We start from the raw sequence: 22585 nt of genomic DNA on the forward strand, positions 1-22585 counted from the left end.
GAAACACGGAATGAACGGTTTTGTAGAAAAATTATCTGGGCAGCAGAGTGATTGGAGTGGGCAGATCTAGGTGGCAGGGAGGTCAGCAAGGAGGCTGATACAGTAATCAAGGCAGGATAGGCTAAGTGCTTGGAGTAATATGGTAGCAGTTTGGATGGAGAGGAAAGGGTGGATTTTAGGGATGTGAAAGTCGAACTGGCAGGATTTAGTGATAGATTGAATATGTGGCTTGAATGAGAGAGATAAGTCAAGGAGAAGAAGCGTGGCTCAGTGGAAAGAGCACAGGCTTTGGAGTCAGAGGTCATGGGTTGAAATCCCAACTCTGCCAATTGTCAGCTGTGTGACTTTGGGCAAGTCACTTAACTTCTCTGTGCCTCAGTTACCTCATCTGTAAAACGGGGATTAAGACCGTGAGCTCCCCGTGGGACAACCTGATCACCTTGTAACCTCCCCAGCACTTGAAACAGAGCTTTGCACATAGTAAGCGCTTAATAAATACCATTATTATTATTATAACACCATGGTTATGGGCTTGTGAGACAAGAAGGATGGTGGTGCTGTCTACAGTGATGGGAAAATCAGAGGGAGAACAGGGTTTGGGTGGGAAGATAAGCACCTCTGTTTTGGACCTGTTATGCTTGAGGTGTCAGATCCAAGTCTTGAAAGCAGGAGGAAATGTGAGACTGCACAGCCGGAGAGGGATCAGGGAAGGAGATGTAGATTTAGAAATTACTCACAAAGAGGTGATATTTGAAGCCATGGGAGCGACAGATAATTCCTCTCCCCCACTTCAAAACTTTATAGAAGTCACATTTCCTCCAAGAAGCCTTCCCTGACTAAGCCCTCCTCTCCTCTCCTCCCACTCCCTTCTACCTGGCTTTTATTGCTCCTTCATTTATCCTCCCTCCCATCCCCACTGCACAGATGTATATATCTATAATTTCTTTATCTATTTATTTATATTAATGTCTCTCTCCTCGCCTCTAGAATGTGAGCTCACTGTGGGCAGGAATGTGTCTGTTGTTATATTGTACTCTCCCAAGTGCTTAGTACAGTGCTTTGCGCGCAGTAAGCTCTATAAAAATGATTGAGTGAATGGATGAGCGAGCGAATGAGTTCTCCACGGGAGTGGGTGTAAATGGAAAATAGAAGGGGACCCAGAACTGAGCCTTGAAGAGCTCCCATGGGTAGAGGCCTTCCCAGACTGAGCCCTGTTTATCCTCTCCTCCTCCCCATCCCCGCTCCTTCCCCTTCCCACAGCACCTGTATATATAATAATGATGGTATTTGTTAAGCGCTTACTATGTGCAAAGCACTGTTTTGTACAGATTTATTACTCTATTTATTTTACTTGTACATATTTACTGTTCTATTTTGTTAATGATGCTCATTTAGCTTTAATTCTATTTGTTCTGACGACTTGACGCATGTACACATGTTTTGTTTTGTTGTCTGTCTCCCCCTTCTAGACTGTGAGCCCGTTGTTGGGTAGGGACTGTCTCTATATGTTGCCAACTTGTACTTCCCAGGCGCTTAGTACAGTGCTCTGCACACAGTAAGCGCTCAATAAATACGATTGAATGAATGAATGAATGAAGGCGGAGAAGGAGCCTGCAAACCGCAAACATAGAGTACCTATGTTGTACTCTCCTAAACACTTAGTACAGTGCTCTGCCCAGTGAGCACTCGACAAATACCATTGATTGATTGATTAACCTGGGTTCTAATCCCGGCCCCACAGCTTATCTGCTGTGTGGCCTTAGGCCTTCTGTGCCTCAGTTCCCTCATCTGCAAAATGGGGATTCAATACCTGTTCTCCCTCCTACTTAGTGCGTGAGCCCCAGGTTGTACCTACCCCAGAGCATAGTGCAGTGCTTACATATAGTAAGCACTTAAAAAATTATGAGGAGATGGAGAAGCTGGCTTACCACTGGGATGGATGAGAATCTCCACGGGACGATCAAAAGTGTGTCTGTTGGCCAGGGTGATCATGATGCTCTTGGCTGAATGGGCGGAAGGGTCAGCATCAGCTCGGATCTCATGAGTGGGGCTCTCCACCCCTGAAGGAGACAGGAAGACCAGAAATGAGAAGCATGGGGTCACGTCTCAACATAAGAGCGCAGGGAAAGGAAACTCAGATGATGGTGATCACCTAGTGGATAGGACACGTGCCTGGGGGTCAGAAGGACCTGGGTTCTAATCCCACCTCTGCCACTTTTTTTTTGTTGTTGTTGTTGGTATTTGTTAAGCGCTTACTATGTGCAAAGCACTGTTCTAAGCGCTACAGTAGATACAAGGTAATCAGGTTGTCCCACATGGGGCTCACAGTCTTCATCCCCATTTTGCAGATGAGGGAACTGAGGCCCAGAGAAGTGAAGTGACTTGCCCAAAGTCACCCAGCTGACAAGTGGTGGAGCCGGGATTTGAACCCATGACCTCTGACTCCAAAGCCCGGGTTCTTTCCACTGAGCCACGCTGCTTCCCCAGCTTGTCTGCTGTGTGACCTTAGGCGAGTCACTGAACATCCCTGGACTTTGATTATCTCATATGTAAAATGGGGGTTAAGATAGTGAGCCCGATGTGGGACATGGAATGGGTCCAACTGGATTAGCTGTATCTACCCAACGCTTAATCCAGTGCCTGCCCCATCATCAACATCATAATAATAATAATAATAATAATAATAATAATAATAATAATAATATTTGTTAGGCACTTATGTGCCAAGCTCTGGACTAAGCGCTGGGGTGGATAAAAACAAATTGGGTTGGGCACAGTCCCTGTCCCAATGTGGCTCAGTGGAAAAAGCACAGGCATTGGAGCCAGAGCCCAAGGGTTCAAATCCCGGCTCCACCAATTGTCATCTGTGCAACTTTGGGCAAGTCACTTAACTTTTCTGGGCCTCAGTGACCTCATCTGTAAAATGGCGATGAAGACTGTGAGCCTCCCGTGGGACAACTTGATCATCTTGTAACCTTCCCAGCGCTTAGAACAGTGTTTTGCATATAGTGAGCTCTTAATAAATGCCATCATTATTATTATGGGGCTCACAGTCTCAATCCCCAATCCTCAATCTCAAACCGAGACTGCCACCAAGATAACCATCTGCCGGGTCGTGGCACTACCGTTTTGGGCACCGTGCTGTGGTCATTTCAGCTGTATCGGGGACCTGCGTGTAAAAACAAAAATGTTTGCATGCCCTTCTCCATGTGCTGCACCCCTGCTCTCCTACTCCCTCAGTGTGGCCTAGTGGGAAGAGCCCGGGCTTGGAAGTCGGAGGACATGGGTTCAAATCCCAGCTCTGCCACTCGTCTGCTGTGTGACCCTGAGCAAGTCACTTAACTTTCTTGGGCCTCGGTTACCTCGTCTGTAAAATGGGGATTAAGACTGTGGGCCCCACGTGGGACAACCTGATTAGCCTGTATCTTCTCCAGCGCTTAGAACAATGCTTGCCATGCAGTAAGCGCTTAAATATCACCATTATTATTATTATAATCTAATCAATCAATCAATCGTATTTATTGAGCACTTACTGTGCGCAGAGCACTGTACTAGGTGCTTGGGAAGTACAAGTTGGCAACATGTAGAGACAGTCCCTACCCAACAGTGGGCTCACAGTCTAAAAGGGGGAGACAGAGAACAAAACCAAACATACTAACAAAATAAAATAAATAGAATAGATATGTACAAGTAAAATAAATAAATAAATAAATAAATAAATAGAGTAATAGACTGTGAGCCCACTGTTGGGTAGGGACCGTCTCTATATGTTGCCAACTTGTACTTCCCAAGTGCTTAGTACAGTGCTCTGCACACAGTAAGCGCTCAATATATACAATTGATTGATTATTATTATACACCATGCCCCAGTGAGAACGTGATTGTCAGGAACCACAGAGTGAGAGTGGCACCGCACAAGTCACCATCGGTAGCATCGAATCCTTGACCCTGGTTCTCGAATCCTTGGCCCTGGTTCTCGGTCCTGCTGACTGAGGCTCATCTGTCGTTCTCGACGGAACCTTTCTTCTTTAGCGGTCCCCGGTAAAAATTGCCAGTTTAGGACAAGTTTGGTCTCTCACCTGCAAGAAGGCACGGTCCCCTGATCTCTAGCTGGAAGCTGAACTCGTACTCCATGGGGTTCACCACCTCGTTCTCCAGAAGCTGGGCCAGGCATAACCTGGTGGGCTGATCTGGGGTCCTGGATCCACTGTAATTTCTGTCTCTGCTGATGAGGAGATACCAGACTGCTAGACCAGAGCCAGGGTGTCGCGTGGAAGTAAGGAGGGCATGAGAGAGACTCTAATTCCAGGCACAAGGACCCAGGTCAACGATATTCCCCCCTTTCAAAGCCTTATGGAAAGTGCAACTCCTCAAAGAGGCCTTCCCTAACTAAGCCCTCCTTTCCTCTTATTCCACTTCCTTTTCATTCATTCATTCAATCATATTTATTGAGCACTTACTGTGTGCAGAGCACCGTACTAAGCGCTTTTGTGCTGCCCTGACTCTCTCTGGCAGACCCCAGAGTGAGGTCAAATAATTCTCCAGCAAGTAAACCTCCAGGAGAACTGAGTCACTGACAGACCCTCTAGACTGTAAGCTCCTTGTGGGCAGGGAATGTGTCTGTCATATTGTTATAGTGTACTCTCCCAAACACTTAGTACAGTGCTCTGCATACGGTAAGTATGTCAGTAAGAATGACTGACAGGGATCACGTCTACCAACTCTGTTGTGTTGCACTCCCCCACGTTCTTAGCACAGTGCTTTGCACCCAGTAAGTAGAGAAGCAGCGTGGCTCAATGGAAAGAGCACGGGCTTGGGAGTCAGAGGTCATGGGTTCAAATCCTGGCTCCGCCAATTGTCAGCTGTGTGACCTTGGGCAAGTCATTTAACTTCTCTGGGCCTCAGTTACCTCATCTGTAAAATGGGGATTAAGACTGTGAGCCCCCCATGGGACAACCTGATCACCTTGTATCCTCCCCAGCACTTAGAACAGTGATCTGCACATAGTAAGCGCTTAAGAAGTGCCATCATTATTATTATTATTATTATTAAGTACCCAATAAAATCATTGATCAATTGACTGATGGGATGAATTCCCTGGTCTGGGCCCTTCCTCTCTTCCCTTTCAGGCCAATTTTAGTCTGCCTCTTGAAGGACTCCCCACCCAAGACTTTGGATTGTTTTTAGACTTCACTGGCTCTACCAAGATGAGCACTCTGGTCCCTTCGCTCTCCCCAGCCTGCCCTATTTGAGCTCAGCAGTAAAGTGCTCTTTATAGGCCCGTGCTCATTCCACTAGCTTTCTCTCTCCTCTCATGCTATCCCCCAGCTCACACGCTTCTCTCTTCTAATATCATCCTCTAATACATTTATTGTCATATTTTACTTTCCCAAGTGCTTAGCACAGTGCTCTGCACACAGTAAGCGCTTAATAAATACGACTGAATAGATAAATACTGTGACCACCCTGAGAGGAGATGGATCCATCTGCTGGCACGTAGTAAGCGTTTAACAAATACCAACATTATTATTATTATTATTATTATTGTCATCCCACCCAGCAGAGAAATGGCACACTTTCCAGAAGGGGGATGCAGAAAGCACTTTTGTCCCCGACCCCTGACCACCCCGACCCTCATATTCCACCTAGGTGGGTCCTCTGGGTTCCCGGGAATATAGAGAAGCAGCGTGGCTCCCCCTGAGAGGAGATGGATCCATCTGTTGGCACATAGTAAGCGCTTAACAAATACCAACATCATTATTATTATTATTATTATCATCCCACCCAGCAGAGAAATGGCACACTTTCCAGAAGGGGGATGCCGAAAGCACTCTTGTCCCCGACCCCTGACCCTCATATTCCACCCTAGGTGGGTCCTCTGGGCTCCCGGGAATATAGAGAAGCAGCGTGGCTCAGTGGAAAGAGCCTGGGCTTTGGAGTCAGAGGTCATGGGTTCAAATCCCAGCTCCGCCAACTATCAGCTGTGTGACTTTGGGCAAGTCACTTCTCTGGGCCTCCGTTACCTCATCTGTAAAATGGGGATTAAAACTGTGAGCCCCCCATGGGACAACCTGGTCACCTTGTAACTTCCCCAGCGCTTAGAACAGTGCTTTGCACATAGTAAGCGCTTAACAGATACCATCATCATTATTATTATAGAGGATTCTCACGGCCCCAGCAGCTCATGCCACCACCCACTCCGACGCCGAGGTGTCCTTTACCCTCGTAGCTGCTGAGCGGAGAAGCCGGAGTTGTCGGTGCAGAACGGGGGGACGGGGGGGGACGCACACGGCTGGGAGGAGGACCTGGACCGCCCCGCTGGGCAGGGTCTGGAGCTCCGAGGAGGTGCTGATGCAGATGGTCACGCTCTCCAAGGGGGTGATGATGCCGAGGTTGGCCACGAACACGATCCGCTCCAGGTCCTCGTCCAGAGCAATCCGGGCTGGTGGGAGGAAATCCCTCAAGGGTCAGTGGTGCTCTGGGGCGGCCCGAGAACGACCCCCGGGGAAAAGCTGTGCTTCCTTCTTGGGGCTTGCTGCAAACCTTTAAAACCCCCTTCAAGCAAGTGTGGTCTAGTGAATAGAGTACAGCCCAGAAATCAGAAGGACCTGGCCTCTAATCCCAGCTCTGCCACTTGTCTACAAGCAGCGTGGCTCAGTGGAAAGATCCACTGTTGCCAATTTGTACTTCCCAAGCGCTTATTACAGTGCTCTGCACACAGTAAGCGCTCAATAAATACGATTGATGATGATGATCCTGGGCTTGGGAGTCTACTCCTGACTCCACCACTTGTCAGCTGGGTGACATTGGGCAAGTCACTTCACTTCTCTGGGCCTCAGTTCCCTCATCTGGAAAAGGGGATTAAGACCGTGAGCCCCACGTGGGACAACCTTGATGACCTTGTATCCCCCCAGTGCTTAGAACAGTGCTTGGCACATAGCAAGCGCTTAACAAATACCGATGTCATTATTATTATTATTACTGTGTGGCCTTGAGCAAGTCACTTCATTGCTGTGTGCCACAGTTCCCTCATCTGTAAAATGGGGATTCAGACTGTGAGCCCCATGTGGGACAATCTGATTACTTTGTATCTACCCCAGTGCTTAGAACAGTGCTTGGCACATAGTAAGTGCTTAACAAATACCACAATTATTATTATTATTATTATTATCTACCCCATTCATTCATTTATTCAATCATATTTATTGAGCGCTTACTGTATGCAGAGCACTGTACTAAGCGCTTGGGAAGTACAAGTTGGCAACATATAGAGACGGTCCCTACCCAACAGCGGGCTCACAGTCTAGAAGGGGGAGACAGACAACAAAACAAAACATATTCACAAAATAAAATAAATAGAATAAATATGTACAAGTAAAATAAATAAGTAAATAGAGAGGAGGGGATGCCCCCGCCCCCACCTTAGAACAGTGCTTGGCACATAGCAAAGTGCTTAACAAATACCACAATAATTATTTCTGGCTCAGTGGAAAGAGCCCGGGCTTTGGAGTCAGAGGTCATGGGTTTGAATACCGGCTCCGCCACACATCTGCTGTGTGACCTTGAGCAAGTCACTTAACTTCTCTGTGCCTCAGTTCCCTCATCTGTAAAATGGGGATTAAGACTGTGAGCCCCACGTGGGACAACGTGATTACCTTGTATCCCCCCCAGCGCTTAGAACAGTGCTCTGCACATAGTAAGTGCTTAACAAATGCCATCATAATAATAATAATATTATGTTCTTTAGAAGAACTGCCCCTGCCTCTCTGCCATGCCTCACTGCCCCAACCCATAGCCCACCTCTCTGACCCCCATCCCTGTCTTTCTTTCCATGGCCCACCTCGCTGACCGCCTCCAGGACTGGCCCCCCAGCTGTTTCGATCCCTCTTCCCTCCACCACTCAACAACCCCCGGCTCACATTCTACATTGCAGATAAAGGGACGGAGAAAGGAGGCCTGGGGTTAGGGGTAGACTTAGAGAAAGGACAAGAAATTCATCTTTGACCCGAGTGCTTCTCCCAAAGATACTATTTTGGGACCTCCACGTCACTGTAGCATTACACCTCTGCATCATCCTGTTCCTGGGCCAGCTCAGTCAAGTCCAGAAAAAATTTAAAAAAAAAGCCGTCAGCCTCTCAGGGAGGAATGCTAAATCCAAAGAGGTGACTGGGAGACCTGTGTCTTAGGGAATGTCTGAAAATCTCTGCTGCTGGAACCAGCTCCCCGGGGCCTTGCGAACTTTCACCAGAGCAGGGAATGGGTGCTTTGATGTCTCACCTGCTCAAAGTAAGACTGGCATCATTTTTCAATTAATCAATCAATCAACCAATCGTATTTATTGAGCACTTACTGTGTGCAGAACACTGTACTAAGCGCTTGGGAAGTACAAGCTGGCAACATATTAGAGAAGCAGCATGGCGTAGTGGATCGAGTACGAGCCTGGGAGTTAGAAGGTCACGGGTTCTAATTCCGGTTTCGCCACTTGTCTGCTGTGTGACCTTGGGCAAGTCATTTTACTTCTCTGGGCCTCAATTATCTCAGTTGTAAAATGGGGATTGAATCCGTGAGCCCGACCTGGGACAGGGACTGTGTCCAACCAAATTTGCTTATATCTACTCCAGAGCTTAGCACAGTACCTGGCACATAGGAAGAGCTTAACAAATACCATAATTATTATTGTTATCATTATCATCATTTCTTCAAACTATAGCCCAGGAAGGAGAGGAGGGGCAGACCAGACCTCCTGACTTCAAAAGAACCTTTCCAGATCCTTTGGTTTAGGCCACAGGAAACTCACGGGGATTCATTCAGTCATATTTATTGAGCACTGACTGTGTGCAGAGCACTGTACTAAGCGCTTGGATGTCTCTGCCTCGACCGGTCCTAATCTCTACTTGCTCCACCCTCCTTACCAGTCCCGTCAAGGGCACTGCCATCAGAGAGGCCGCAGTGGTCAAAATAGCCGTCTTCAAGTTTGGCCTTGTCCTTGATCTGCACAGTGACAATCCGCTCCGAAATAACGGCCTCAAATCCAACCACGGCGGTGAATTCATCCAGCGGATACACAAAGAGGCCTGTGAAAGGAAAGACACAGGCATTGGTACAAGCTGCTCCCGTGGCGCCCACCTGCTCTCCATTCCCAGGAATTTCCCGGCCTGGAGACATTTCCCGGCCGGAACCAGATGACTTCCTGGGATTCTTTCCGGGCCTAGGTTCATTCATTCATTCATTCAATCGTATTTATTGAGCGCTTACTGTGTGCAGAGCACTGTACTAAGCACTAGGGAGAGTACAAAGAGACAGCCCCTACCTAACAAAGGGCTCCCAGTCTAGATGGGGGAGACACAACAAAACAAAACAAGTAGACAGGTGTCAATACCATCAGAATAAATAGAATTATAGCTATACGCACATTACTGAGCGCTTACTGTGTGCAGAGCACTGGACTAAGCGCTTAGGAAGTACAAATCGGGAACAGATAGAAGACAGTCCCTACCCAACATCGGACTCACTGCGTGCAGAGCACCAAACCACGCGCCTGGAAAGTACAAACCACCTAGGTTTCTACAATTCCACCATTCCTCGGAGTATGGGAATTAATTAATCAATTGATAATATTTATTGAATGAATATTCTGTGTGGAGCACTGAACTAAGTGCTCAGGAGAGTATGGTAAAACTGAGTGGGTAGATATGTTCCCTGCCCACAGGGAGCTTACAGTCTAGAGAAGCAGCATGGCCTAGTGGAAAGAGCACAGGACTGGGAGTCAGAGGTCATGGGTTCTAATCCCAGTTGTGCCGCATGTCTGCTGGGTGCTAGGGCAAGTCCTTTCACTGTTACCTCAGTTACCTCATCTGTAAAATGGGGATCAAGATTGTGAGCCTTATGAGGGACAGGAACTGTGTCCAACCTGATTACCTTATATCTACCCCAGCGCTCAGAACAGTGCTTGGCACATAATAAGCACTTAGAAAATATTAAAATTATTATTATTAATCATTATTAATGGGGAAAAGGGCATGGGGTTGCTCAAATGAATATCACTGTAAGCCCGGTGTGGGCAGGGATTGTCTCTCTTTATTGCTGAAGTGTATTTTCCGGGATAACAGAAGAACCATTAGAAAGGTTGCAGATTATGGCAAGGGACAGGACTTTCTGGAGAAAGTATATCCATGGAGTTGCTATGAATCGGAAACGACTTGAGGGCACTTAATAACAATAAATTTCCAAGCACAGTACAGTGCTCTGCACAAAGTGAGCGCTCAATAAGTACGACTGAATGACTGCATGAATGAATTAAAGAAGCAGTGTTAGAATTCTGCTTCCCCACGTCTCTGATTTAAAGGGGATCCTAGGACCGTCTGTATTTAGTTAATAATAATAATAATGGTATTTGTTAAGTGCTTACTATGTGCAAAGCACTGTTCTAAGAGCTGGGGAGGATACAAGGTGATCAGGTTGTCCTACGTGGGGCTCACAGTCTTAATCCCCAGTTTACAGATGAGGGAACTGAGGCCCAGAGAAGTGAAGTGACCTGCCCAAAGTCACACAGCTGACAGATGGTGACTTTGAGAAGATTGAGAAGCGGCGTGGCTCAGTGGAAAGAGCCTGGGCTTTGGAGTCAGAGGTCATGGGTTCAAATCCCAGCTCCTCCAACTGTCAGCTGTGTGACTTTGGGCGAGTCACTTAACTTCTCGGTGCCTCAGTTCCCTCATCTGTAAAATGGGGATTAAAACGGAGCGTCCCACGTGGGACAACCTGATCACCTTGTAACCTCCCCAGTGCTTAGAACAGTGCTTTGCAAATAGTAAGTGCTTAACAAATACCATTATTATTATTAGATGGTGGAGCTGGGATTTGAACCCATGACCTCTGACTCCTAAGCCAGGGCTCTTTCCACTGAGCCACGCTAGTAGTGTTTTGTATTCAAAGGAGACTGTGAGGTTCAACTTTGAGTGACTGAAAAGACTCATGCTCCATCCACAGGCCCATCCGTGGCTCAGTGGAAAGAGCCTGAGCTTGGGAGTCAGAGGACGTGGGTTCTAATCCCACCTCCACCAGTTGTCTGCTGTGTGACCTTGGGCAAGCCACTAAACTTCTCTGTGCCTCAGTTCCCTCATCTGTAAAATGGGAATTAAGACTGTGAGCCCCATATGGGACAACCTGACTACCTTGTATCTACCGTAGCGCTTAGAACAGTGCTCGGCACATTGTAAGCGCTTAACAAATGCCATCATTTTTTATTTTTTTCATTAAGCACACAATAAAGTTGTCCCTCATACTGTGTGCTTAGTACAGTGCTCTGCACACAGTAAGCCCCAAATAAATATCATTGACTGACTGTTGTACTTAAAGCTTGGTGCTTTGGCTTCATTATTTCTCTTCCCATGCAAATTTTTTGCCCCAAGAGAGCCCCTCCCCTTTTGACGGCAGCGTGTTACACAAGCCCATCCTCAGCAATTGACTCCCAGTTTTCATCATCATCATCATCCTCAATCGTATTTATTGAGCGCTTACTGTGTGCAGAGCGCTGTACTAAGCGCTTGGGAAGTACAAGTTGGCAACATATAGAGACAGTCCCTACCCAACGGTGGGCTCACAGTCTAAAATCTGGGATGCAGGAGTACCTGAGGCCTCATTTTTACCATTTTTAAAAAATGCTTCCTCTGCTCTCCTTGCTCTTGATTTCCCAATCCCAGCCCTCCGTATAGAAGCTGTTTACTCATTGTCCTCACATAATTGCCCCTTCCTTCCTCTCCCCCTCGCCCCCCTCTCCATCCCCCATCTTACCTCCTTCCCTTCCCCACAGCACCTGTATATATGTATATATGTTTGTACATATTTATTACTCTATTTATTTATTTTACTTGTACATATCTATTCTATTTATTTTATTTTGTTAGTATGTTTGGTTTTGTTCTCTGTCTCCCCCTTCTAGACTGTGAGCCCGCTGTTGGGTAGGGACTGTCTCTATATGTCGCCAACTTGTACTTCCCAAGCACTTAGTACAGTGTTCTGCACACAGTAAGCGCTCAATAAATATGATTGATTGATTGATTGATTGATTGATTGATAATCCCCCCAGAGTATCTGTATTAAGCCAAGTATAGCTCTGATGCTAGAGGATGGACTGTAGGAGAAAATAGAGAAAATACAGGATGTGTGATTTAGGACTCGACCATTCGATTCTGCATGCAGCCGTGTGTCTATACAGCTGATCTCCACATATCTGGCTTAGGAGAAGGGTTGGACCACCTAACACCGGACGCGGAAGCAGCGTGGCTCAGTGGAAGGAGTCCGGGCTTTGGAGTCAGAGGTCGTGGGTTCAAATCCCGGCTCTGCCACTTGTCAGCTGTGCGACTTTGGGCAAGTCACTTAACTCCTCTGGGCCTCAGTTCCCTCAGCTGTAAAATGGGGATGAAGACTGTGAGTCCCATGTGGGACAACCTGATTACCTTGTATCTACCCCAGCGCTTAGAACAGTGCCTTGGACGTAGTAAGCGCTTAACAAATACCAACATTATTATTATTATTATTATCTCCGTGAGACCGACTGCCGTTCCCTGCCCCGCGACCAGCTCTTACCCTCGAAAGGATGGGTTTCCAGGTTGCCGTACGTCAGGGAGGCCGTCATGCCGAAGGCGTACCCGCTGACGCAGGAGGTGACCTCGGAAGCCGTGAGTGGGAGAGAGGCACCGCTGCTCCGGTTAACCAGGCCAGGCATCCTGCCGCTCGCCTCAGACTCCGGAACCTGGCGGAGACAAGAAGGGCCTGGGGAGAAGTTGGGACCCTGATAAATTTTACCCCAACATTCAATCATTCAATCAATCGATCAATCAATCGTATTTATTGAGCGCTTACTGTGTGCAGAGCACTGGACTAAGCGCTTGGGAAGTACAAGTTGGCAACATATAGGGACGGTCACTACCCAACAGTGGGCTCACAGCCTAAAAGGGGGAGACGGAGAACAAAACCAAACATACTAAGAAAATAAAATAAATAGAATAGATATGTAGAAGTAAAATAAATAGAGTATTTATTGAGTGCTTACGGTGTGCCAAGTACTGTTCTGAGCACTGGGGAGAGCACAATAGAACTACTGTTGGGTAGGGACCGTCTCTATATGTTGCCAACTTGGAAGTCCAACTAAGTACAGTGCTCTGCACACAGTAAGTGCACAATAAATACAATGGAATGAATGAATATAAGAAAATAATAATCATAATAATGACAGCGTGGCTTAGTGGAAAGCGCATGGACTTTGGAGTCTGAGGTCATGGGTTCAAATCCTGGCTCCACCAACTGTCAGCTGTGTGACTTTGGGCAAGTCACTTCACTTCTCTGGGCCTCAGTTACCTCATCTGTAAAATGGGGATTAAAACTGTGAGTCCCCCGTAGGATAACCTGATCACCTTGTAACCTCCCCAGCGCTTAGAACAGTGCTTTGCACATAGTAAGCGCTTAACAAATACCATTATTATTATTATTATTATTATTTGTTGAGTGCTTACTATGTGCCAAGCACTGTTCTAAGCATGGGATAGATACAAGTTAATCAGCTTGTCCCATGTGGGGCTCACAGTCTTCACCCCCATTTTACAGATGAGGTAACTGAGGCACAGAGAATAATAATGATAATAATGATAGCACTTGTTCAGTGCTTACTATGTGCCAAGCACTGTTCTAAGCGCTGGGGTAGATAATAATAATAATAATAATAATAATGGCATTTATTAAGCGCTTACTATGTGCAAAGCACTGTTCTAAGTGCTGGAGAGGTTACAAGGTGATCAGGTTGTCCCATGGGGGGCTCACAGTCTTCATCTTCATTTTACAGATGAGGTAACTGAGGCCCAGAGAAGTGAAGTGACTTGCCCAAAGTCACACAGCTGACAATGGGCGGAGCCGGGATTAGAACCCTTGACCTCTGACTCCAAAGCCCGGGCTCTTTCCACTGAGCCACGCTGCTTCTCAAGACACAAGGTTATGAGGTTGTCCCAAGTGGGGCTCACAGTCTTAGTCCCCATTTTACAGATCAGGTAACTGAGGCACAGAGAAGTGAAGTGACTTGCCCAAAGTCACACTGCTGACAAGTGGCAGATCCGGGGTTCAAACCCATGTCCTCTGACTCCCAAGCCCGTGCTCTTTCCACTAAGCCACGCTGCTTCTATACAGACAGCAGGCACCAAAGCAACTCAATCAATCAATCAACCAACAGTATTTACTGAGCGCTTACTAAATGCGGAGCACTCTACTAACCCCCTGAAGGGGTACAATAAAGTCGGTGTTGGGAGGAACTCTCCTATTTTTCCACTACAACCCAGCCTGCACACTTCCTGTCTGTCTCGCTGCCGACCTCTCACCCATGTAATGCCTCTGGCCTGGGATGCCCTCCCTCTTCATAACCGACAGACAATTATTCTCCCCACCTTGGAAGCCTTACTGAAGACATAACCTCCTCCAAGAAGCCTTCCTTCACTAAGCCCTCATCCCCTATTCTCCCATTCCCTTCTGCATCCCTCTGACTTGCTCCCTTTATTCCACTCTCGCCCAGTCCCACAGCACTTATGGACATAGCCATAATTTATTTATATTAATGCACTTATGGACATAGCCATAATTTATTTATTTATATTAATGCCTGTCTCCCTTTCTAGACTGTAAACTCACTGTGGGCAGGGCATGTGTCTGTTATATAATAATAATAATAATAATGGCATTTATTAAGCACTTACTATGTGCAAAGCACTGTTCTAAGCGCTGGGGAGGTTACAAGGTGATCAGGTTGTCCCATGGGGGGCTCACAGTCTTAATCCCCATTTTACAGATGAGGGAACTGAGGCCCAGAGAAGTTAAGTGACTTGCCCAAAGTAACACAGCTGACAATTGGTGGAGCTGGGATTTGAACCCATGACCTCTGACTCCAAAGCCCGGGCTCTTTCCACTGAGCCATGTAAGCCCCTCTCCCAACAATACTGTTGTGTTGTACTCTCCCAAGAGCTTAGTACAGTGCTCTGCACACAATAAGCGCTCAATAAATACAATTGATTGATTGATTAATGTTGAGATGCCCCGATGCGGTGAAGGTCCCAATTTCTAGGGGAACCAACCCCCCAAGATAATAATAATAATAATAATAATAATAATAATAATTGTTAGGCACTTACTATGTGCCAAGCACTATTCTAAGCACTGAAGTAGATGCAAGGTAATCAGGTTGGACAGTCTTTGTCCCTCAAGGGGCTCACAATCTTGATCCCCTTTTACAGATGAGGGAACTGAGGCCCAGAGAAGTTAAGTGACTTGCCCAAGGTCACACAGCTGACAATTGGCAGAGCTGGGATTTGAACCCATGACCTCTGACTCCAAAGCCCATGCTCTTTCCACCTAGCCATGTAAGCCCCTCTCCCAACAAAATTGTTGTGTTGTACTCTCCCAATCGCTTAGTACAGTGCTCTGCACACAGTAAGCGCTCAATAAATATGATTGATTGACTGATTAATGTTGAGATGCCCCCGATGAGGTGAAGGTCCCAATTTCTAGGGGAACCAAACCCCCAAGATAATAAGAATAAGAATAAGAATAATTGTGGTATTTGTTAGGCACTTACTACGTACCAGGCACTATTCTAAGCACTGAATTAGATACAAGGTAATCAGGTTGGACAGTCTTTGTCCCTCAAGGGGCTCACAATCTTGATCCCCTTTTACAGATGAGGTAACTGAGGCACAAATCAAAAATCAATCGTATTTATTGAGCGCTTACTATGTGCAGAGCACTGTACTAAGCGCTTGGGAAGTACAAATTGGCATCACATAGAGACAGTCCCTACCCAACAGTGGGCTCACAGTCTAAAAGGGGGAGACAGAGAACAGAACCAAACATACCAACAAAATAAAATAAATAGGATAGAAATGTACAAGTAAAATAAATAAATAAATAAATAAATAAACAGAGTAATAAATATGTACAACCATATATACATATATACAGGTGCTGTGGGGAAGGGAAGGAGGTAAGATGGGGGGATGGAGAGGGGGACGAGGGGGAGAGGAGGGAAGGGGCTCAGTCTGGGAAGGCCTCCTGGAGGAGGTGAGCTCTCAGCAGGGCCTTGAAGGGAGGAAGAGAGCTAGAGAAGTTATGGGACTTGCCCAAGGTCACACAGCAGACAGGTGGCACAGCAGGGATTAGAACCCACGACCTCAGGCTCCGGGGGCCTGTGTTCTTTCCACTAGGCCATGCTGCTTGCTCTAATGGCAGGGTTGTGTTGAGAGAGTTGGGGATGCCGGGAGAAAATGCCAAGGGAGACTGGCGGGGGGCCAAATAGAAATTGACAAGGAACCAGCTGGGATGCAGGCGGAGTCAGTCATCAGGAGGTTGACCCAAACCCTAACACTGAGGAGCAGTGTGGCCTAGTGGAAAGAGCACAGCACCTGGATTAAGTCACTTCTCTGTGCCTCAGTTTCCTCATCTGCCAAATGGGGATTCAATCCCTGTTCTTCCTCCTACCTAGACAGTGAACCCCACGTGAGGCTGGGACTGTGTCTGCTCTGAGGTTCTGGTTTCTACGCAGAACTTAGTACAGTGCTTGAGACGTAGTAAGCACTTAACAAAGGCCTTAATTATTATTATTACCACGATTTTTACCTCGCAAGAAACTCATCTGAAGGGTCACGCCAACCGTCTGTAACACACAAGCTCCCGCTTAATCCCGCGCAGCAGGTGGTGTGGACGGAGAAAGACGTGAACAATATTGCTCTGCCCTATGAGCAAAGCTCATGAGAACCGTCGGGGCGTAGACCGTGAGCCCGTTGTTGGGTAGAGATTGTCTCCATCTGTTGCTGAATTGTACTTTCCAAGAGCATAGTAATAATAATAATAATAATGATAATCAATCAATCAATCAATCGTATTTAGTGAGCGCTTACTATGTGCAAAGCACTGTACTAAGCGCTTGGGAAGTACAAATTGGCAACATATAGAGACAGTCCCTACCCAACAGTGGGCTCACTGTCTAAAAGGGGGAGACAGAGAACAAAACCAAACATACTAACAAAGTAAAATAAATAGAATAGATATGTACAAGTAAAATAAATAAATAAATAAATAGAGTAATAAATATGTACAAACATATATACATATATGCAGGTGCTGTGGGGAAGGGAAGGAGGTAAGATGGGGGGATGGAGAGGGGGGCGAGGGGGAGAGGAAGGAAGGGGCTCAGTCTGGGAAGGCCTCTTGGAGGAGGTGAGCTCTCAGCAGGGCCTTGAAGGGAGGAAGAGAGCTAGCTTGGCGGATGGGCAGAGGGAGGGCATTCCAGGCCCGGGGGAGGACGTGGGCCGGGGGTCGATGGCGGGACAGGCGAGAATGAGGTACGGTGAGGAGATTAGCGGTGGAAGAGCGGAGGGTGTGGGCTGGGCTGGAGAAGGAGAGAAGGGAGGTGAGGTAGGAGGGGGCAAGGTGATGGACAGCCTTGAAGCCCAGGGTGAGGAGTTTCTGCCTGATATATGATAATATATATAATAAATGATAGCATTTATTAAGCACTTACTGTGTGCAAAGCACTGTTCTAAGCACTGGGGAGGTTACAACCAGGGATAACCTGGTCACCTTGTAACCTCCTCAGTGCTTAGAACAGTGCTTTGCACATAGTAAGCGCTTAACAAATACCGTCATTATTATTATTACAAGGTAATCAGGTTGTCCCACGGGGGGCTCACAGTCTTAATCCCCATTTTACAGATGAGGGAACTGAGGCACAGAAAAGTTAAGTGACTTGCCCAAAGTCACACAGCTGGCAGGTGGCAGAGCCGGGATTTGAACCCATGACCTTTGACTCCAAAGCCCAGGCTCTTTCCACTGAGCCACGACAGTGCTCTGCACATGCTCAGTAAATACGATTGAATGAATGAAAATGTGAGACCGAGTGTAGAGCAGCGGGTTTCTCTTCACCCTGGGGTTTTTATTTCAGTGGACACTGGGATCTCATTGCCGGGGTATGGAGTGTCTTGGCTTTGGTCTGTCGCCAGAGAGGGGCTCGCTGCTGGGTAACAAAGTTTTGAGAGGGATCCAGGCAAAGCAACTGAGTTCGTTCATTCAATCGTATTTATTGAGCGCTTACTGTGTGCAGAGCACTGGACTAAGCGCTTGGGAAGTCCAAGTCGGCAACATCTAGAGACGGTCCCTACCCAACAGCGGGCTCACAGTCTAGAAGGGGGAGACAGACAACAAAACAAAACAAATCAACAAAATAGAATAAAGAAATAGAATAGTAAATATGTACAAGTAAAATAGAGTAATAAAATGTACAAACATATATACATATATACAGGTCATATATCATCATCATCATCAATCGTATTTATGGAGCACTTACTGTGTGCAGAGCACTGTACTAAGCGCTTGGGAAGTACAAGATGGCAAGATATAGAGACAGTCCCTACCCAACAGTGGGCTCACAGTCTAAAACTATACATATATAGTATGTATATATACTATATACATATATATAGTAAGTGCTTAATAAATGCCATCATTATTATTATTAGAATCCATGACCTCTGACTCCCAAGCCCGGGCTCCTCCACTGAGCTACGCTGACGGGGAAAGGGATTCAGGCAGGGGGGGATTCGAACCCGCCGCTTTGGGGCGCGACCACAACGTGTGTCCCTCGCCATTCGATGACTTAAAGCTGCTCCACACCGCTGGAGAAGCAGCGTGGCTCAGTGGAAAGAGCCTGGGCTTGGGAGTCATAGGTTGTGGGTTCTAATCCCGACTCTGCCACTTAGCTGTGTGACTTTGGGCAAGTCACTTAAGTTCTCTGGGCCTCAGTTACGTCATCTGTCAAATGGGGATTAAGACTGTGAGCCCCACATGGGATAACCTGATCACCTTGTATCCACCTCCAGCGCTTAGAACAGAGCTTCGCACATAGTAAGCACTTAACAAATACCATCCTTATTATTATTACTCGTATTAGAACCCAGGTTTAATGAACTGGGGAACAGCGTGTTTCAGAAAAAGTAGAGGTCAGGGTGGATTTTGACCCTGAAGCCCCTCGCATTCCCCACTGGCAAGGGTCCACCAGAGCCCTGACCTGCCTCTGCCCTCACTATGTCCCTGTGGGCAGGGAATGTGTCTGTTGCACTATGTTGTACTCTCCCAAGCGCTTAGTACAGTGCTCTGCACACAGTAAGCACTCAATAAATACGATTGATTGATTAATGTTGAGATGCCCCTGATGCAGAGAAGGTCCCAGTTTCTAGGGGAACCAACTCCTCAAGATAATGACAATAATACTAATAACTGCGGTATTTAATAATAATAAAAATGATGGCATTTATTAAGTGATTACTACGTTCAAAGCACTGTTCTAAGTGCTGGGGAGGTTACAAGGTGATCAGGTTGTCCCTTGGGGTGCTCACAGTCTTAATCCCCATTTCACAGATGAAGTAGCTGAGGTACAGAGAAGTGAAGTGATTTGCCCAAAGTCATGTAGCTGACAATTGGCGGAGCCAGGATTTGAACCCATGACCTCTGACTCCAAAGCCCGGGCTCTTTCCACTGAGCCATGCTGCTTCTATTTCTTAAGCGTTTGCTAAGTGTTTACTAGGTGTCAAACACTGAAGTAGATACAAGGTAATCATGTTGGACAAAGTCCTAGTCATTCATTCATTCAATCGTATTTATTGAGCGCTTACTGTGTGCAGAGCACTGTACCAAGCGCTTGGGAAGTACAAGTTGGCAACATACAGAGACGATCCCTACCCAACAAGAGGCTCACAGTCTAGTCCCTCAAGGGGCTCACAATCTTGAACCCCATTTTATAGATGAGGTAAATGAGGCACATCGAAGTTAACTGACTTGCCCAAGGTCACACAGCGGACCTGTGGGAAGGTTTCCTCTAAACGGCATCCAAGAGTGAAAATCTTAAAAACCAGTTCAGTGGCTCAGAGTGAGCTCATTTAAGGTTGGGTAGGGACTGTCTCTATATGTTGCCAACTTGTACTTCCCAAGCGCTTAGTACAGTGCTCTGCAAACAGTAAGCGCCCAATAAATACGATTGATTGATTGATTGATTGATTAAGGTAGTTAAAAAAAAAACAAATTAAATTCTTTTACTCCCTGGATTCCGTCCTGCGGGGACGTTGAGCTGGTAGAATTGTGGGCTGGGAATTTTTGTATTTATCTGCAAGGCTGAGCTATAGGGATTGATTCCTCTCCCATCTGACAGAGCTGGAGATTGTCTCTGCAGCTCACTGCCTCATCCTCAGTTTCCTTGTTGTTCTGCCGCCCCCGCACCCTCCCACTCCTGGTGATTCTTTAATTACATTGTCCTTGCAGCTCTTCTCCCTTCCTGTCTTATCTCATCCCAAGCTCATCTCCTCCCCTTGCGGCTGTCAGACTCCCTGGCAACTGGATCCTGAAAGGGAGTCTGGAGCTCCAGAGAATAATGGTATTAGTATTATTATTGTTAAGAATAATAACATTTATTAAGCACATACTATGTGTCAAGCACAGTTCTACGCAATGCTAATACAAGTACAGTGTAGATACAAGAAGCAGCGTGGCTCAGAGGAAAGAGCCTGGGCTTTGGAGTCAGAGGTCGTGGGTTCAAATCCTGGCTCCGCCAGTTGTCAGCTGTGTGACTTTGGGAAAGTCACTTAACTTCTCTGGGCCTGTTACCTCTTCCGTAAAATGGGGAGTAAGACTGTGGGACAGTCCCCGTGGGACAACCTGATCACCTTGTAACCTCCCCAGCGCTTAGAACAGTGCTTTGCACATAGTAAGTGCTTAATAAATGCCATTATTATTATTATTATACAAGTTAATCAGTTCAGACAGAGCCCCTCTCCCATTTGAGGCTCACAGTCTAAGTAGGAGGGAGAGCAGAGCTCACCTCCTCCAGGAGGCCTTCCCAGACTGAGCCCCCTTTTTCCTCTCCTCCTCCCCATCCCCCCAACCCTACCTCCTTCCCCTCCCCACAGCACCTATATATATATGTATGAACAGATTTATTACTCTATTTATTTTACTTGTACAGATTAACTATTCTATTTATTGTGCTAATGATGTGCATCTAGTTTTATTTCTATTTATTTTGATGACTTGACACCTGTCCACATGTTTTGTCTTGTTGTCTGTCTCCCCCCTTCTAAACTGTGAGCCCGTTGTTGGGTAGGGACCGCCTCTATATGTTGCCAACTTGTACTTCCCAAGAGCTTAGTACATTGCTCTGCACACGGTAAGCGCTCAATAAATATGATTGAATGAATGAATGAATATTGAATCCCCATTTGGTAGTTGAGGGAAATGAAGCACAGAGAAGTTAAGATAGAGCTCCTTATCTTCCCTCCCAAACCCTGTCCTCTCCCGAACTTTCCCATTACTGTGGATGGCACAACCACCCTTCCTTCACAAGCCTGCAACCTTGGTGTCATCCTTGACTCCGCTCTCTCATTCACTCCACACATCCAATCCGTCACCAAATCCTGCCTGTCTCACCTTCACAACATCGCCAAGATCCGCCTTTTCCTCTCCATCCAGACCGCTACCACGTTACTACAAGAGAAGCAGCGTGGCTCAGTGGAAAGAGCACGGGCTTTGGAGTCAGTGGTTGTGGGTTCAAATCCCTGCTCTGCCATTTGTCAGCTGTGTGACCTTGGGCAAGTCACTTAACTTCTCTGGGCCTCAGTTCCCTCATCTGTAAAATAGGGGTTGACTGTGGGCCCCCCTTGGGACAACCTGATCACCTTGTAACCCCCCAGTGCTTAGAACAGTGCTTTGCACATAGTAAGTGCTTAATAAATCCCATCATTATTATTATTATTACAATCAGTCATCCTATCCTGACTGGATTACTGCATCAGCATCCTCTCTGACCTCCCAACCTCCTGTCTCTCCCCACTTCAGTCCATACTTCACTCTGCTGCCCGGATTATCTTTCTACAAAAATGTTCAGGTCACGTCACCCCCCTCCTCAAAAATCTCCAGTGGTTGCCTATTAACCTCTGTATCAAACATAAACTCCTCCTCCCCCTCCATCCTCTCCCCTTCTTCCCCCTCCCCATCTCCACCGCTTTACCTTCTTCCCCTCCCTGCAGCACCTGTATATATGCCTATATGTTTGTATGTATTTATTACTCTATTTGTTTATTTATTTATTTTATTTGCTTCAAATCTCTCCATCACCTCCCTTTCCTCCTACATCCCAACCCACACACTCTGCTCCTCTGCTGCTAAACTTCTCGCTGGCCTTGATCTCGCCTGTCTCGCCTCCGACCCGTGGCCCACGTCCTACCTCTGGCCTGGAACGCCCTCCCTCCTCACATCCGCCAAACAATCACTCTTCCCTCCTTCAAAGCCCTACCGAAGGCACACCTCCTCCAAGAGGCCTTCACAGACTAAGCCCCGCTTTTCATTCATTCATTCATTCAGTCAGTCAGTCAGTCAGTCAGTCAGTCGTATTTATTGAGCGCTTATTGTGTGCAGAGCACTGTACTAAGTGCTTGGGAAGTACAAGTTGGCAACATATAGAGACGGTCCCTACCCAACAGTGGGCTCACAGTCTAGAAGGGGGAGACAG

The 22585-nt window shown here is 46.8% G+C and overlaps 1 protein-coding gene across 1 annotated transcript in view; it reads right to left on the reverse strand.

The window, feature by feature from the left end:
- Positions 1-22585, reverse strand: part of VWA5B1 (von Willebrand factor A domain containing 5B1) — a 123610-nt gene that overhangs the window by 95873 nt on the left and 5152 nt on the right. The window contains 6 exon segments of the mRNA XM_038747279.1: positions 1929-2060; positions 4080-4225; positions 6222-6280; positions 6282-6442; positions 8913-9074; positions 12586-12751. Coding sequence (XP_038603207.1) covers positions 1929-2060; positions 4080-4225; positions 6222-6280; positions 6282-6442; positions 8913-9074; positions 12586-12751 — 826 coding nt within the window.

This window comes from Tachyglossus aculeatus, chromosome 5, assembly GCF_015852505.1.
Source record: "Tachyglossus aculeatus isolate mTacAcu1 chromosome 5, mTacAcu1.pri, whole genome shotgun sequence".
Taxonomy (NCBI): domain Eukaryota; kingdom Metazoa; phylum Chordata; class Mammalia; order Monotremata; family Tachyglossidae; genus Tachyglossus; species Tachyglossus aculeatus.